Genomic DNA, 18,373 nt, shown 5'->3' on the forward strand with positions numbered 1-18,373 from the left:
AGGCTAAACATATTTACTTCCATATAGAATGTGGTTGGACTTTTATCTCACGCTCTTTCTAACACCTTCTTCCATTCTTTGTTTAACTTGAGTCCCCCATTCCAGTTCATTGTGTCTTCTTCACCTTTCTTCTCTATTTCCTTGGACTCCTTCCATTTTCTCACTAGCATTATCTTGTCCCTTCCTATCTGCTTAGCCTCATCCCACTCTATGTCATGTTCTGTTTCTCTCGTGTGTTTAAATATCGCATTTCTCTATCTCTTAAGTCGTACATCATCCCTATGTTGTTTCAACCTGTCTTACAGCCTCTTTTTCGTTTTTCCTATGTACACACTCTGACATTCTTTATATTTTACTTCGTAGATAATCCCTTCCTCTTCCTCTTCTCTGTTTTCCTTTTTCTTGTTTGCATGTTGTTGTTTCTTGTTTCTCGAAAAAATTTACACCACTGACAATGATATTTCCTTTAACCATATAAGAGAATCGTCTACCGGTTTCGACATAATTTATTAAGTCAGATTTCAAAGCACACGGTTCTCTAATTTGTTTAGAATCGATGCGTACGGGTGATCTCCCCTGTTGCGAAAACTCCCACACCAAATTGAAAGGGGATTGCTTTTCGAATCGTATTGCCACGTACTGTCAGAAAATATGTGTTTGCAAGATGGAGATCTAAACATGCCTCTACGTCGTGTAGTTCAGGACATTCGATTGCATCTGTAGAAAAGCCTATTTCCCTACGTCTTTTTATGAAATCACAGTCATTAGTCACATCCATTTCCTCATCCACCGTTTCGTTCTTGATAGTGACAGTTTCGATGTTGATGGGTTGCACACCTTTGCGAGTTTTACGTTTGGAATCATCATCCTGTTAGGTCATACGTTTCAAAGTTTGTTGTGTTTTTCCATTGTAGAACCCGAGGTAGGTTCCATGATGTTTTCACTAGAGCTGTCTCGATGACACTGAGAGAAAGATAGAGCAGCACACATTTTATATAGCTTCTTTCATGACACGAGCCCTGATCGCGTGGATAGAACAACACAATTGTTCCCCTCTGGATCACGTGGAATTGAGGTAAACATTTGAAGATCTGACGGAAACGGTGTAGGATATATCCATCTTTACTGACACTTCTGACACTTGGTGAAAATGTTTGAATGAAATCCTTGGTTGTAACATGACGTGCTTTGTAATAAGCATACACGCAACAGTAATGTCCGCATGTCGTGGCCAACACCCCCTGTAAGGGAATGTTGTTGTAAGTCCAAACCGAGGAATGACGAATTCTTGATAGAAATCTTGAATCTAGGATTCTTGAAATCCGTATGAATCGAAATATTCAGCCACATTGTTTTTGTCAAAATAGAAAGCCACCCAGTGTGTACCCAGTGTGTGTCTAATATCTCTATTTGAATTCTGAATGTTCACAATAATGAACAGTCCACCTTTTGAGGTGCCCAAAATAATGTTGCCCTGCCTGCATGAAAACAGTTTGATTATAACAAGTGGAGATTTTTCAAATTCCTCACAGGTTACATACTGAAGAAACTGAAAAGCTTGCTGTAATGTTTCATTTGTATTGGTAAACTGTAAAGTTTCTACAATTGCTGAATACAATTACACAAGTTACATATTCAGTATTGATTCTTTTCTGTCCATCTTGTGTCAAACAACTTGAGAATATTACAGCATTTCCATGACTACCTTGTTCTTCACTTTTTGAAACCAAATTCCCCTTGAGAAGAATTGAGGGGAAAAAATATAACTGATTGGACATTCTCAATATCGCAAAAGAATTCACAGGAATGTGCAACAGCTAGAGTTAAAACATGTGATGAGCAATATACAAAAAAAAAATGCTTTCAGATACTTCTATGAAAATATCTATCTCACCCCCTTAATTCTACCACCCATCACATCAGCACTATCATGTCCTCCACCAGCCATTTTTCTTCTAAATTCACACCCACCCAACCCAGAGAGAGTAGAAGTACTAATAGCTGAAGCTAGTCGCGATGCAGTTAATTTATCCAATCGGGACACGTCTAAAAGAAATTTTCCCATTCCGATCTAAATTTTGTCAAATGGTTTATCGACTTTCGGGATTATCAAACAGTTGGAAAATTTCAAATTGTCAAAATATTTGTACCTGAGGAATACTTGATTCTTGAATGGTAGCAAACCATATCGGTAACTTACGATGGGACAGCACTTTTTAACATTAATGGTCTCTCTTAAATGCTGATTAAGTAACCTCATAACAATGTGATCAAATCTTTCAAGAGTGTCTAAAAGTCAGCTAGGGAGTACCACAGATCAATAATTTAATGTTGAACTGCACGGAGAGAACGGATTAGTTGCAGGGGCAAAATATATTTGGTTCCACAATATTTCGTACGGTTAACCAAAGTTTAGTTACACCTACAAAGTGACTGTTTACATAAACCATTTGGTTTAGTTCTCTTAACAATCATACTTGTTTGAAGTTAGTTTTGTCCATTGAAACAGCCATTTTGTTGTTTGACGTTCTGTTTGTATTTTGAAACAGATATTTTGTTCCTTGAACAAAAAGAACGTGATTCTCGTACTGGCAAGTGTGACAAGAAAAACATGGCGGATCTCGGAAACGAAGTATCGATTCTTTTGAAGTTGTGGGGCTTTGAAGGTCTAATTCCTACATTTGCTGGTAAGTGGAACTGTTTTAAATAGAAATCATAATATGTGAAAAACATAAATATTAATTTGCGTACAGGCGTACGAGTTGAAATGCATATTTTCGAGTCTGCCACATCGGTGTCGGTTTTGTCTCTCGTATTTTAATCTCTACTAATTAATCAAGTATGTACTATTTAATCATACAGTATAGAGAATATAATGCATTACATGTGGCGCAAGTGTGTTTTGCGTTTACATAGGCGTGGTAGCTCAGTCTGCGTAGCATCTTTACTACCATGCGGACAACATGGGTTTGATTCTCGGGCCAGGAACCTTTCCCGCCCAAGTTCATTTTGTTTTATTCAGATTTCATGATACTAAGAATGCAATTTTCGCATGGTTCGACTTTCATTTACGTCTGTTAACACATACTGCAGAGTTTTAGCCAATAGATGCTTTCGTGGTTGTTAGGCAGGTCAGGTTTGGTTCTCTTAGCATTAACATAAAGTCCCTAAATGCATGCTACTAAGCTTCCGAATTATTTCTACATTAATTCCCATTGGTCTACGATACTTACAGTCGCTTGTTAACGGAAAATACATTGTCCATGGCAAGCCTGCTTGTTTGCGTAAGGTAATTTTTAAGTTGTTTTGGTACTTGTTTACTATCCTTCGGACACATTTATTTATTTTTACATAAGAAACTACTTACCGTAATAAGTTCCTGTAGCATTGTCGAACATCGGGAAGGTGTTTTGTGTGATGTGGGAATGTTTCATAGCTGAAATTCATGTTGTTCGTTGAAAATTAATTCTCCAACGGAGAATAGCTAGCCCCATGAACCATTGGTGCGTGGATAGGTTAGTTCTGTTAGGTTAGGAAACATAGTTAAAATTTGGTGTCGTGTTAGTATCAGGATCTAGAAATTGGAAATAATTGCGAACCATTGGCGCGTGGTTAGGTTAGTTCTGTTAGGTTAGGAAACATAGTTCAAATTTCATCAAAACAACATTGGGAACGAGTTTACAATACCGGACCACTCTCCAATTTCTATGAAATTTCGCCTACTCACTAATTGTGAACTCCTAATCACGAATCTGCATGTAATAATTGGCGGTCAAGTATGGAAATCGAGAAAAAAATGAAATAAACTATGTTTTCTTAACGTAATGTAACCCTACCATAAGAACAATAGCTGCACGGAAGACGCCATTTTCCCAACATGAAGAAATCAACAGGCAAGATAAGGTATAGTTTTCTTAGCTAAAATATTAATTTTTCTTTGTATTTATGCTAATGGAACCTAACCTAACAGGCCTAACCTAACCTCGTAGGCATTCCTCGTCTGTCGTCAACAAGATTGTTGTGCGTAAAGGAAGACCATTAGCTAATTAATTGCGAAAGAAAGATGGTTCCGAATTGCTGTGTATGGACAATCACCGTGGTAAATCGCAAGGTTATTTTACAAGTTGTACACGTAAATGTACAATTTTAACAAGTGACCGCCAAATATGAACTACAGATACGTCATCAGGACACCGAAATTAGTAAGTAGGCGAAATTTGATAGAAATTGGAGAGTGGTCTGGTATTGTAAACTCATGCCCAACATTGATACACCTTCAGGAATGTTCCGCGAAGCAGATACGTAAGTACGAATGTCAAAAATTGACGAAACGAAAATATTAGAGGTGTCCGAAGGATAGTAAATTTTTACCATTCCCAGTGTAGGTGCATTGCCCAGCTGTTCTAGATTGCATTTTAAATTTAGTTCAAATGCTGATTAAGTTATCTGAGCACAAAATGGGCTTAAACGACATTTTTGTGTCATTCTACTTTAAATTTACTTCATGCACTTAAAACATCAGTTCCATTAAATAATTGATGCCATGGTAGCCAACTGAGGGTTCCATATTCCAGTCCTGGTCGAGGCAGTGTTCCTTTGGGAGTGTCTGTGCATCAATTTAATCAAATAACAATTCATCGTTTCTATTGAGATTAGCCAAAAGTGATGTAAAAGAAGGAATTAAATAACTCGTTGTGATTCCTGTTTTTGATAATTGTTCATTTCTAGTATCATGTGCATAATAGAATACTGGGTACTTGAGTATTATACCGACTACCTCATTTGCCTATGTTAAATTATATTCCCCTCGCAAACATGATTTTGTCGATCCTGAAACTAGCTAATACTCTTAACCTAACCTAACCAGGTAGTATGTATAATACTAAAGTACTGAATTCTGTTTGCAGAAATATTGGATCCCTATCTAATAGCACCCTTACCACCGTCACAGAAACCACATCATAAATATCATAAATAACCATAAATTAAAATCACTGTTGTCAACTCTTGTGTCTGTTTTATAACCTCACTTACCATTCATTTTCAAAACAATTTTGTGTTAGTGGTTAAGGTTACAAACTTGTATTCAGAACCTTTAACAATGGCAAAGGCCACTTAGGTTACATAAAGAATGGCCTCATGCTGAACCTCATTCATGCCACTTCATCCCTTCACCTTTTCATCAAGATTAATGAAATAGGAATAACCAGTGCTTATAAAAACAAACAAACCACCATACATTTGAAGAAAAAGATGGCTTCTGTTGTAACAAGAAAGAGACAGAAATGCTGTATTCTGACACAGCCCTGGATTTTCTAAATTAAACTTTCTTACTTATTCTTCCAAAATTTTGCTATATTTGTTTTCAGAGCATGAAATAGACATAGGTGCATTGTGCATGCTCACTGCAGATCATCTCAGAGAACTTATTCCAAAAATCGGCAGAAGAGCAATTTTTATGAAAAAACTTGAAGAATACAGAGAACAAGTAAAACTATCATCTACAGGGTACTTACTTGATACGCCTAAAGAGGTATGTAACCTAACTGTCATATATTTCTACACTTCAGTTTCTTGTTTCTTACTTGCTAGTCCTACAGAGGTATGTAATTTAATGTCTCATATTTCCCTCATCAAAATTGAGAACCAACTTGGTGAACTACTCCATTAACTGCTCAACACCGAGGTTTCCAATTTTGAGTCTTTACAATGTATGCATATACTTTTCTCTTCTTCCATTTCATGTTAAATTTACAAGAAATGTTATGTGTGACTTTCTTTTTTGACTTAAATTTTATAACCTCGATTATGCAATACGAGTGCATGGGGGAAAGAAATATGTCAGGTTTTACGTTTCAACCCAGAACACCTGGGAATGTAGTTACAGCTTATTCTTCCCTTCATCTTGTCCATCCTTTTTGTTTAATACCATTTTTAACCTGCAGGGCATGATGCTCTGAAGGTGACCTGATGAGCTTGAAATGAATACATTTTACATTTTGAACTAGTGTTCACATATTTATTTTAATGTTGTTACTAAACTGCATGGGTATTTATAAAATGTGCATCCAAAGAGTTGTGAAGGCTAAAAATAAACAGATAAGCTTCCTTCTCTATTGAATCATGAATTAAAGTAAAAATTATCAGAATTATCCAAATGGTTTTTCCTTTTCATGTATAACTAAGAAGCATTAAACATTTTTTGTATGTAAACAATAAAAGTTACATATTTATTTTTACATTTTTTTTTAATTTAGGTGCAATCTTCATCAGCTGAAACTTTGACAAATACACCAGCTGGTAGTACTATAAGTGAGAACTACATAGATGAATTTGATGTGTGCTGTGAAGATACAAGTGTAAATAATGTGAAACCTGAGGGTGGAATAGCAGAATATAGCATAAATGTACCTGAGACATCTGGAAGCATTCCAGTTAAAATACAAGAACCATTTACGTCACAAAACATTTTGGATATCTTACAAGGAAGTGGAAGTGGAAGATTTGTCCTTGGGACATATGAGACAGGAAAATCACTAAATCGTAAGACCAGAGGTCTGCTCGTTGATATCATCATCAACCATTTATTACAGAATCCTAATGTGTAAGTTTTTGCTTGAAACATTCTCTCTGAGTTTTAGAACTACCCCACTAAAGTATATTTTATGAGATGCCTATTATCAGGGACAAAGCTCATTTTGCAAATTCCACTTGAACAAAAAAAAAAAAAAGGAAAAGACATCTGGTAAACAGTGACTAGTGTGTTTATTTAGTGAAAAGGAACATTATGCAATACCAGTAGCTTTTTTCAGTAGTTGACAAAAATATCTTGATCATTTGTGTTTGACAGAAGTGTAGTGTAGATAACTTGCACTTGCAAATGAAAATACAACAGCATCATTTAATAGCTGAAATGACTGCGGAAGACTATATTTGCATTAACCCAGTAAATTCACTTATGAAGAATACCAGATTTTTTTTTCAGGTAAAAATAGAACTGACAATAGTGAAATTTCATTGCCATAGACTCATATTTTACCTCACGTCTACAGAACTCATACCAGTGTGTAATTTATGCCCAAATTTTAGAATTTTATGCACATAAAGCATAGCCTGGACATAAATGTCACTTACACTATTTTTAATCTTGTGAAGAACTGTACCATGGATTTAACTAACTAACTAACTCTCTAGCCTTCTTAAACCCGAAGGTTCATGGCTGCAGCAACACAGGCCTTCCATCTGTCCCTATCTTGAGCAAGATCTATATACTCTTTTCCATCCCTACCGATTTCCCTTAGGTCCATCTCTACGTTGTCCCTCCATCTTCGTCTTGGCCTTCCTACTGGTCTCTTACCATCAGGTTTCCCAACAAGAATCCTGTAAACTCCTCTTTCCTCTCCCATTCGTGCCACATGGCCTGCCCACCTAAGTCTTCTTGATTTAATTATTCTAATAATGTCTGGACATGAATACAAATTATGTAGTTCTAAATTATGTAACCTTCTCCACTCACCTGTCTCCTCATCCCTTTTAGGTCCAAAGATTTTCCTAAGGATCCTATTTTCAAATACTCTCAATTTATGTTCCTCTTTCAATGTAAGGGACCAAGTTTCACACCCATATAATACTACAGGCAAAATTACGGTTTTGTATATTTTAACTTTTAGGTTCTTAGATATTAAACGAGAAGACAAAAGTTTATGAAGAGAGAAGTAACATGCATTTCCTGAATTAAGCCTACTTTTTATTTCCTCTTTAATATCATTTTCATTTGTTAATATTACTCCTAAGTATTTGAATTTGGAAACTGGTTCAAACGAGTTGTTATCAATAATTAGATTTTGATTATTACCTAACACTTGGTTTCGGCCTGTAAGCATATATTTAGTTTTCTCTTTGTTAACATCCAAACCTATCTCTTTAGCAGTTTTGAAAAATATTTTAGCATTATTCTTAATTGTATTCACATCATCCCCCAGTAAGTCTACATCATCTGCATATGCTAACAACTGAGTCACACCATTTAATTTTAGTCCTTCTTTAGTTTTGTTTACCTTCCTAACAGCATATTCTAAGGCAAAATTAAAGAGCAATGGAGATAATGCATCTCCTTGTTTTAAGCCATCATGAATTGTAAATTTGTCAGACATATTAATACCCACACGAATTTTACTTTCTGTTTCACTGGTGCATATTTTTATCATACTAACAAGTTTCTTAGGTATTCCAAACTCTACTAATATATTATATAATTTATCTCTTTTGACCGAATCATATGCTTTCTTGAAATCAATGAATAGCTGATGGACATTTTGATTATATTCCCACTTCTTTTCAAGTGTCTGTCTGATGTGAAAAATTTGATCTGTAGTTGATCTGTTACGTTTAAATCCACCATGGATTTGGCGTTGTTTATTATGAGCATTCTTATATTTAGGCGTAAGTACTATTACAATGACAGCCAGCCTCCCTGATGGCACAATGGTAGCGTCGTTGCCTTGTAATCAAGAGGACACTGGTTCTATACCTGGTGGGGCACATATCGGTTCAGATCCGACTCTAAACTGTAGGGCCAGTCCCAATTAGCCTTACTGTGCATAAAGTGGACTTAAAAAAGACCAACTCAATCTACAATGACAGCCATTTAACCTGTTCCCATTTCTTTATTGTCAGTTCAGCAGAGTTACTTTTCTTCTTGCAGCAAGGTTACTGGATGCTGGCTTATTATTTTTTTTATTAGTTATGTAAAGATACATCATGTAAATATTCATGAGATGACTACTCGGAGCATGATAACAGCTTTGGTCACCATGATATTCATTACCAAAGATAGATATCCAAAGAAGAATCTAATTAATAGTAGTGTTATGAGTGTACTTTTGGTGGAACGTAAGAAAAACATGACTATCGTGTACCGATTGCCTATAGTATTAACTACAACAGGTCAAGTATCAAACAAAATAAACACATACATGATTATTTTTCGGACTTTTAGTGTACAGAAATGAACACACACACACACACACACAAATGCTTTGAAAGGTATGACGAAAGGAAAGTAATGATGAGTACAATGTGCATTTAAATGTCTGTACATGTTTTTGTTTGATTATGATACTACAGGAATTCTAACTTCCTAAAATTCGATCTGACAAACAAATATTACAGAACAGAAGTAAAATAACTCCACATTTTATTAATGAACAAGTTTTAGTATTGCCTCAAACTTTTAATTATGTAGAAATATAATTAAACCATTGCTACAGAGGGGAGATACCACATTCTTATCTCATCTCTAATTTTGTATTTTGCAGACGCCTGCGAAATGACCAATTTGAAAGTATAGCAGAAAGTATAGTGTCTATATTCCAGACAGAAAGTGTTTCAGTTTATTATATTCCTCCAGTTAAAAAGAGAGATAGCAGAGTGAACAAATCCTGTATATCAAAGGGAAAGTTGGTGGACAAATACAGAAATAAATTTCGAGAATTGAGAAGTGTTGGGATTCTAGGCAGTGTATCCAGGACAATAGGCCTATCAGAAAAATCAGCAATTGATGTGGATACTACTATTTCAGGTAATTTCATAAATTTTGTCTGAATTATGATATTTAATGTGTGTTTTTCATCAACTTAAAAATTTTCCATTTCTTTATCCTTTTTATTTGTTTAACAGTGTAAATGTTCTCTAAAACCCATTGTACCATTTTACAAAGATTTGCGATAACAAATCTGTTACATGTAGTCACCTATTTTCTGCAGAGTAAGGCAGATTTAATTTTTAGTAAATGGGGACATACATATTAATTTTTGAAGTTCTTGAAAGGTTCTTAAAAGAACCCTTGATTTGACTTAAAGTAGTATGGAATAGAGTTAAATGTGCTGTTATTCATTGATATGTTCCATTTGTAATGAAATTATAACATGGACGAAAAATGAAATGAAGAGTGCAAATCAAAGTCTTATAGGGCATGGTGGGAATGCCATCACATTGTAATCTGGTTCAATTCCCAGATAAGGCACAGTGCACTGGCAATAGCATTATGAGATTGTAATTTTTTCAGTTCTTATAGTTTTCTCATTACTGTGATTGATATTATACATAATTTACATTATTTTCATTATTATGTGTATCATTATGGAAGTTCAGAAATTTATCGGAGTGGAAACTATTGTGTAATATTTCCATATTCTCTGTTTATCTTAAAGACGAACAAGAAAACAGCAAGTCCTGGCTGGCAAATAGTTGCGAACCATGGCCAGAAGTACTAAAACATTGGAAGAATACTTGGAGCATGAGGCAGGAACAGAATCTGAAAAGTGATGGAAGCACAGTGCAACATTTTATAAAGGATTGGCCAGTACTACAGCACAGCTTGGGATATACATTGGTAAGCACACATCTCATTTCTTAATAAATGAATAAGTTGAAAGTTTTGTAAAAATTGGAAGTGTTCAATGCTTTGTACAAATTAAACATTTGTGCTTTTTATTGTCCCATTTTTTGTTATATTATTTGGGTGCCACACACATCTATCTTTCCCAGGAGCTTCGTTTTCATATTTTCTGCTGGTGTATACAGTATTTCCAGTGCTGTTTATATATATTAGGATAATTTGTGACTATATTTTTTATAATTTATCGTAATGATGTTATCGTATTGGTAAAATATGTCTACAGTACATATTCTCTCATAGGGGTTTGTAGGTAAGGAAAAGTTACATGTGCATATTGCATTGTGCCATGAAGGCACATTTAGGGGATGCGGGGGTTAGGGCCCTACAAAGTGGTGACGATTAGCCATTTTTGCTCCAGTATTAGGGCCTCGTAATGCTAAGCCTCGTCAACTAAAAAGTAGTAAACTCTCCTTGGCCCCCCCCCCAAGTTTCAAAGGTGATGTGATCAGCACCAGGCTGTGGCCACCTTTACTTCCCAGGGTTACCCCAGGTACCTATTTACATTCGGCTGAGTGAACCCCAGAGTCACTTTATGCAGGGACAAGGCCAAAAGATCTCTGATCTTACATCACCCACCCCAGGAATGGAACCTGGGTCTCTGATGTAGCAGTAAAATGCCATAAGACCACTGTGACTCCAGTTCTCTCACTAATAGCATATAGGTTGTAACTTTGTAGTTATGGGATGAATGTATGAGACAAGGAAGGCAGTGTATCCCAGAATATTAGGAAGTGGCTCTATGTTTTTGTTGTTTCTTTTTTTCTTTTCTTTTTTTTTTTTTTTGCTGTGGTGGAAATGAAGAAAAGATAAAGGAACAATCATATATCGGAAGAGACTGGGTGACGAGGGTCAGTTTTCTTACTGCCTTAATGCAACTAACATGATTTCAAAAGGTATATGTGGGCAGTATGATTAATATCCTCCTAACCATTCACATTAAAAGACTTGAAACACTGTAAGATATTTATATTCACTTGATGTAAAAAATCCTGGTCATGGTGTATTGTCGATTTCACAATATGGGATAGAAGCACAGGACAAAGCTGTATAGAAATAAATACATCTACTTTTGTTCTGTCTTTTGATTGCTACTTATGTATATTACTACTTCTTTTTTTTTTTTTTTTGTCTTTATATAGATAGAATCAGACTTTGAACAGGCACATCCAGAAAGTGTATTTGAACTTCTGACACAATGGGAAACTTTTTTCCAGAATTTAAGATCCTTAAAAAGTGGCTCAACAGATGTCAATTATATGAAACTAGTGTCGTTGTTAGATGGTGCTAATTTAAGTGATGGTAAGTTCAGAGTTTCATCATATTTCACCTGTATGATAAGAATGAAAAGAAAGAAATTAATCATTTCAAAAGCTAGGCATGAATACTTTATCAAATTCTAATTGGAGAAGGAATGGACGTATTTCATTATATACACTGTTGGTTGTTATTAATCTTAAAATTTTTAAAGAAAATATAAGTGAAAACGAAACGGATTAAAAGTTGTTGGAAGTGTTTTTGATTTTCTTGCAATATACACCATTACAATTTACTCATTTACACCGATGTACTTGTCTTGCAAGATTGCCTCTTTAAAAGAACCCTTGACTTTACTTAATGTAGTATGGCATAAAGATAAATGTGCTCTTATTCACGATAGGTTAAATTTTTCGATGGCGCAGTGGTAGCGCCATCGCCTTGTATTCAAGAGGTCCCGGGTTCGATACCCGGTGGAACCATACAGTGGTTCAGATCCCACTTTAAACTGTAGGTCCAGTCCCGATTAGCTTTCTGTACATAAAGTGGACTTAAACACCAACTCAACTCAACGTTCAATTTTTAATTAAACTATAACATGTTACCATTGCTTTTGAAGAGATAGTGTTTAGTTCTTCATAAATCATATACCATATTTCTAGAAAGTGCTCAGGAGTCAGAAGTTTAGTGGACTGCTGTTTATCCATAATTATATAAATATTTCAAATAGAAGCATGCAGGTTATATTATTCAATTAATTCAGTAACATATTCTGCCTGCATGCTTCCAGTAGGTCTAGATAATATTAAGTATTTTTGTTAATGGATAATATTTTCCTTTGAAACATTTTCAAATTTTGCATTGAGAAAATGTTGAGGATGTGTAATCAATTACCTAAGTACCCTATTGGAACTATAATTTCAGATTCAAAGCATACAGTGCAGATCATGTTGCTTCCTTATATGCAACCACCTCCAGGGAGAATCAGGAGTGTGAGAAAGCAATGGAAACCATCCGTCCTGGAAAGCCAGGAAGGAATTATATGTCATGCAAAGGTATTTTTGTTCACAATTCTTTCCATATAGATAATGTAGTCTCAGTTAGGGGTATTGGTGTAAAGAACTCATAGCATTGGAGTAGACAGCCATATAGTAGCTTGATAACTACATGGCCTCTGCTTGGCTGACTCACTACTCAAGGTGGTGTTCCAGGTTCAAATTTTAATATAATGCTTGACAATTAGCAGATCTCCCACGTAACTGATGCAAGCCAAGTGGGAGGCAAACATTTTTGGTGTTGATTCAGCATTGTGATGTCAATAGGAAATCTACATCGTAAGAAATAGAGCTCTGATTTAAAAAAGACAGATAACAGAGGGAGTGAGATTCGATGCAATGGGCTGCTGTTTCACAGAGTTGGAAGCTCGGAATGTGTACTTAGTGTGAAAATTAATTTTCACGTGAATGGTATCTTATATCATTACCAGTCACCATAATGCGTAAGATAAATAACCACATATTTTTTGCATTCCTTTTAACAATTACACACACACACAGACACATATACAGAAGGAAGAGAGAGACAGAGAGGAAGTAATCTAGACTTCAGTGTCACACTTGTGGAATGTAGTGTTCACTTTTAGAAAATTTTAAATACGGCATCACAAATATATTCAACTTTCCATTTTATAACTTAGTATTACAGGTATTCTTATATTTTTGAGGGGAGGGGGTGTCTCCAAGCATCACGACAAAAAAATGTTCATTTACTTGTAATAACTGTTAAGTTATGAAAAGGAAACCACAATGCAAGCAATATGTACAGCAGGATGCATAAGTATTCCCAAGCAAATGGTCCCAGAACGTGTTTATTCTCTTTTTCAGTGATTGAAACAAAATACCAAACGAGCTGCTAACAACTTCTACACCAGCATACATTCACAGCCAGTCCTTAAAAACACGTCGGATGCAAGAGAAAAATAAATGGAAATAGTCATGGGTGATTTGCCAAGGAACACTTATGCATCCCACTGTATATACAATATGTGTAAATTGATAACATTTTGGATTAAATAAATGCTAAAAAAAATGCAAATTCCATATTGTTTATTTTGAACTGGACCTACAGTGTAAAGTGGGATTTGAACCACTGTCTCTATGTTACAGAATGTTATCTTGAAAATACATTCTGCAGCAAATATTTCCTTACATGTAAGTCTTGAATGTTTTCTTTATATTTATTTCAACATGTTTGAGGGTCATAGAATTTTGTAATTCTGATTGAACTGACCAACCAACCGGCTATGTGTATTTATTGTATTTTTTCTTTCTGTATTAGATTCCTGGAGACATTAACAGACTGAAATACAACAAGGTGCAAAAAATGCAGAATATAGGCCTCACAGTGCAGCCTTACATAATTGTAGTTGGGCCATCAGTGACTGAAATTCAGAGTTGTTATGTAAATATTGACAGCACATTGTACAAGATGACTTCAGTTTTGAAGAGCTTGGATATATGTTTTAAGGCTTTTCATGTTCTCAATGCATCATATCCTCCAGAATCAGAACATATCTGGTTACTTATTCAGCTGGCAATCTATCACATAACAACAAAATGGGATTCAAAAATTCCAAGAGTGTTTGAAGCACTCAGTGCTCTCCAGTGCATTCAGTGAAGGTGCAGTTTGCTGAGAAAGAGAAACTAATTTTGATCTTAACAAATAAAAGTATTCAATATGTTGTGTAATATGTAATGAAAGTGTAATATGTAGTGATAGTGTAAAATGTAGTGTAAATATGTGTAAGTGCATTATAGTTGATTCTTCCATGTAATATTCTTGCACATCAATATGTTTACTTGCTATAGGTGCAAAAAAACTTTGGGTACTCCTAAATTGCTTCTTTGGCACATAAGTTACAAGCATTCTGGCACTTATTTGACTGCCTATCATTGTGCTCAAGGAACTTGTCAAAGAAGTTTCCAAAATGCATACACGTTTCGGAGACATCTAGAAACTAAACATTGTAGAAATAATGTTGCAGTTACTTATACTATGCCACAGATATCTGGGACAGTGTGTCAAGAATTTCCTGCAGCTAACAGTGGTCCTAAAAGTACAAGCACCAATGTAAATTCACTGAAGTCTGTACCTATTAACAGGTTTGTAAATTCATTGCATGCTTCTGCTGTATCGTTTATTGCTAAACTATACAGTAATTCCAGCTACACAAGAAACCAAGTTCAGGAAACAATAGAATATTGTACCGATTTTTTACGCTACGGGTTACTTGACTTTCTGACTTGTAAAATTGAGCCTCTTCTGGTTGATAAATCAAATGAGACAACGGAAGATATGAGATGTTTATTGCAATATGTGATGGATCCTTTTGATAAATTACATACAGAACATCTCAGGTTCAAATATTTTACAGAATCAAAATTTCTCATTAAACCTAGCCAGTTTAAAATCGGTGAATCTATCTGTAACAAAAGAAAATGTGGCCAAGTAGTTTTGGATATTGAGCATCACTATGGACAGTTCATTTCCATGAGTAAAGTGTTAAAAATATTTTTGGAATTACCAGGGGTCTTAGACGATATATTTAAAAATATGTATACCCTCTCAGATTGCGAGGAACCTATAACACATTACATACAAGGTCAATTCTGGAGGCAGAGGGAGAAACAATATGAATATGAAATTCCATTGTTTTTATATTTTGATGATTTTGAAGTAGATAACCCATTGAGCGGTCACGCTGGTAAAAATAAGTTAGGCGCAGTGTATTATATAGTGGGTGGATTATCTGCAGAGTATTTGTCAACATTAGAAAATATTTTCTTGGCTTTGCTGTTTCACAGTACAGATAGGAGTACTTTTGGCAATGAGTCTGTATTCAAGGAGCTAAAAAAAGAGCTTGTGTCATTGGAAATTCATGGGTTAACAGTTAATCACAATGGATTAGAAAAGCAGTTGCATTTTAAGGTAAGTTTGATACTAGGAGATAATCTTGGCATGAATTCTATTTTTGGGTTCATTGAGAACTTCTCAGGAAATTTTCCCTGCAGATTCTGCAAAGCGCACAAGAATTTGATACAGTAACTTGAAACCGAAAAAGCAGAGTTGATGAGAAATGAACAGAATTATGAAGCTGATGTTTTAGTAAACAATTATACCGAAACAGGAATTAAAGAAGAATGTATATGGAATGCACTTCCTGGTTTTCATGTCACAAAGAATGCTGCTGTGGATATCATGCATGACATTCTTGAAGGGATTTGTAGGTATGATATGGCTAGAATAGTAAAAAAAATAATTGAAAATAAGTACTGTACATTAGAAACTCTTAATGATAGGCTAAAATTCTTTGATTACGGCTTATCTGAAACAAGTAATATACCACCAAAGATTACGATGGAACATCTGAAGAAGGGTCAAATTATGTACTCAGCTTCTGAAATGCTTTGTTTTGTGCGTTATTTTGGTCTGTTGATAGGTGATCTTGTGCCTTCGGATAATGATTTTTGGTGTTTATATGTTGTACTTGCAGAAATTGTAGAAATTGTAACATCTCGAACTTACCAAAGTAGCATTTGCATATTGTTGGAGGCACTAATAGCTGAGCATAATTTTCTGTACAAAGAATTGTTCAAGGAGAATCTCAAGCCAAAGCACCATTTTCTTACCCATTATCCACAAATAATGAATAGAATTGGGCCCTTGATAAATATTTGGTGCATGCGTTTTGAAGGCAAACATAGAACACTGAAAAGTTATGCACATGTTGTTGCCTCAAGGCGAAATATAGCCTATACATTAGCCTTGAAACATCAATTGCAATTCTGTTTTAGAACTCTTAGTAGAAAAGGATTACAAATAGAAGTTGTTTACGGACCTGGAGACAGTATTAATGTTAAAGACATTCCGAATTTCAATCATTTCAGTCATAGAGTACCAGTTAATTTAAAGGAACAAGTTTATTCATGCTTGTCAGTAAATGTAAGAGGGATAGATTACAAAGTAGGGGATGTTTTGCTCATTTCTTTTGAATCAGATGAACCACTATTTGGTAATATACAATATAATTTGGGAGATGACAATAAAAGTGTAAATTTTGTTGTAACATTAATGAAAACAATTGGTTTGAATTCTCATGTATTTGCATATGAAGTAGAGCATACTAATGAGTGGTATATCTTTGTTTATGACAGTGTATGTCAATATTCTCCAAGTAATGTTCACATTTCAGGTACTGGCAAGAAATATATATCAGTGAAAAGTAGCTTTTGAAACTCCACTATGTTTCTTAATTTCATATATGTATCAATGTAATTTAATTATAGTTCAGTTATTTTCTAAAGTAATTTTGTACAACTACTGTAACATTAATGAAAATGTCCTCAGTAGTAAATTTTGTGTACTTGTGCACTGGACTTGTACCATTAAAAGAGTATCATAATTTGTTTTCTTTAATTTCCATTTTCTTTTAAATTCATTGAATATTTTTCTGTGTTAAAAATAAACTGGTGCCTCGCGTAACAAACATCCTACATAACAAACATCAGCACGAGATGGAAAATGTCCCACATTGCAAACTGTGCATAAATATAATCACACATGATTAACCCATCAGCAGATGTAGGTCATTATCTTGCATGAGAAGCATGTGGGGTACTCTATTTCATCTACTAGCAGCGACCAGGCTATATAATTCGTTAAAAACGATTGTTGTAAATACACTAAAAAAGAGACCGATCAAAACATGAAATGCTGAAATAATAATGAATTAGATATTTGTACTTGCATATATACTGTTATGTGTGTACTTTTTATAACTATTGTGTGTACAATATTTTCTATAACTTCTAAATTAAACAATCCTAGCATTGAAGGTATTTTGATATTCCCAGCATTATTTTTTTTTATTTTGCAATGTTCAGAGATTTTTTTTTGACCTGGCTTGGGAATAGATTAAAATTATTGCTATGTACTCTCTCGTGGGAATCTTTTGGGCTAGACAGTGTATATCGGCAGAGAAGGGGACAAAGTGAACAGGTGGAAAAAAAAGCAGTACACGCTGCTGCAAAGGCTGGCAACTGAAGTCACTATCCCCAACCATGCAATTCCATTGCCTGTCACATTGGTGGAGCCCTCTCGAGTCACCATTTGTGCAGAGACTTGTTTTTATTTGCTCACTCCTGAGATTCCCGGAACAGAGTATAGTGACCTGTGAGAAACAGTGTTCTGCTCAATGAACATCCTGGAACAGATTTTGTTCATTATTCGAGACACCAGTTTGTTTGTGTGTGGATATGTATATGAGTGCAAGATGAAATAGGTCTCTGAACTGAAGTCACTTTGCCATGTTTTTCACAACCAGCTGATTTGGTATTTGATGCTGCTGCACTATACCCTAGCCATTCTTAATTGTTTTTTTAAATTCCTCATACTGAAGTGTTTATTATTACGTTAAGGTGGTATTTTTTTTTCAATGTCACTGCACAGAAATTGAGTAGACCACATACATTTTGTAGCTAGAGTGAAATATGCCATAAAACATGATGCAAAAAATTATAGTGAGATTGCAATGTGTCATTGATTGATTGATTTGTTGTTTTAAGTCCACTTTATGCACAGACTGGCTAATCGGTACTGGAC

The 18,373-nt window shown here is 35.0% G+C and overlaps 1 protein-coding gene across 2 annotated transcripts; it reads left to right on the forward strand.

Moving 5' to 3' along the window:
- The first annotated feature begins 2,561 nt into the window (after nucleotides 1–2,561).
- LOC145982491 (uncharacterized) lies at nucleotides 2,562–14,973 on the forward strand. 2 transcript variants are annotated; one of them, XM_083115948.1, is made up of 8 exons: nucleotides 2,562–2,687; nucleotides 5,370–5,533; nucleotides 6,258–6,604; nucleotides 9,318–9,580; nucleotides 10,212–10,393; nucleotides 11,599–11,758; nucleotides 12,638–12,768; nucleotides 14,051–14,973. In XM_083115948.1, the coding sequence occupies exons 1-8, from the start codon at nucleotides 2,612–2,614 to the stop codon at nucleotides 14,387–14,389; spliced, it is 1,662 nt and encodes a 553-aa protein (XP_082972074.1). In that variant the 5' UTR covers nucleotides 2,562–2,611; the 3' UTR covers nucleotides 14,390–14,973. The 2 variants fall into 2 exon arrangements, with proteins under 2 accessions (XP_082972074.1, XP_082972075.1); XM_083115949.1 differs by lacking the exon at nucleotides 12,638–12,768 and having other exon boundaries at nucleotides 2,563–2,687; nucleotides 14,051–14,191.
- The last annotated feature ends 3,400 nt before the right edge of the window (nucleotides 14,974–18,373 follow it).

The sequence above is a fragment of the Lepisma saccharinum genome, unplaced genomic scaffold (genome assembly GCF_977018435.1).
Source record: "Lepisma saccharinum unplaced genomic scaffold, izLepSacc3.1 HAP1_SCAFFOLD_191, whole genome shotgun sequence".
NCBI lineage: Eukaryota > Metazoa > Arthropoda > Insecta > Zygentoma > Lepismatidae > Lepisma > Lepisma saccharinum.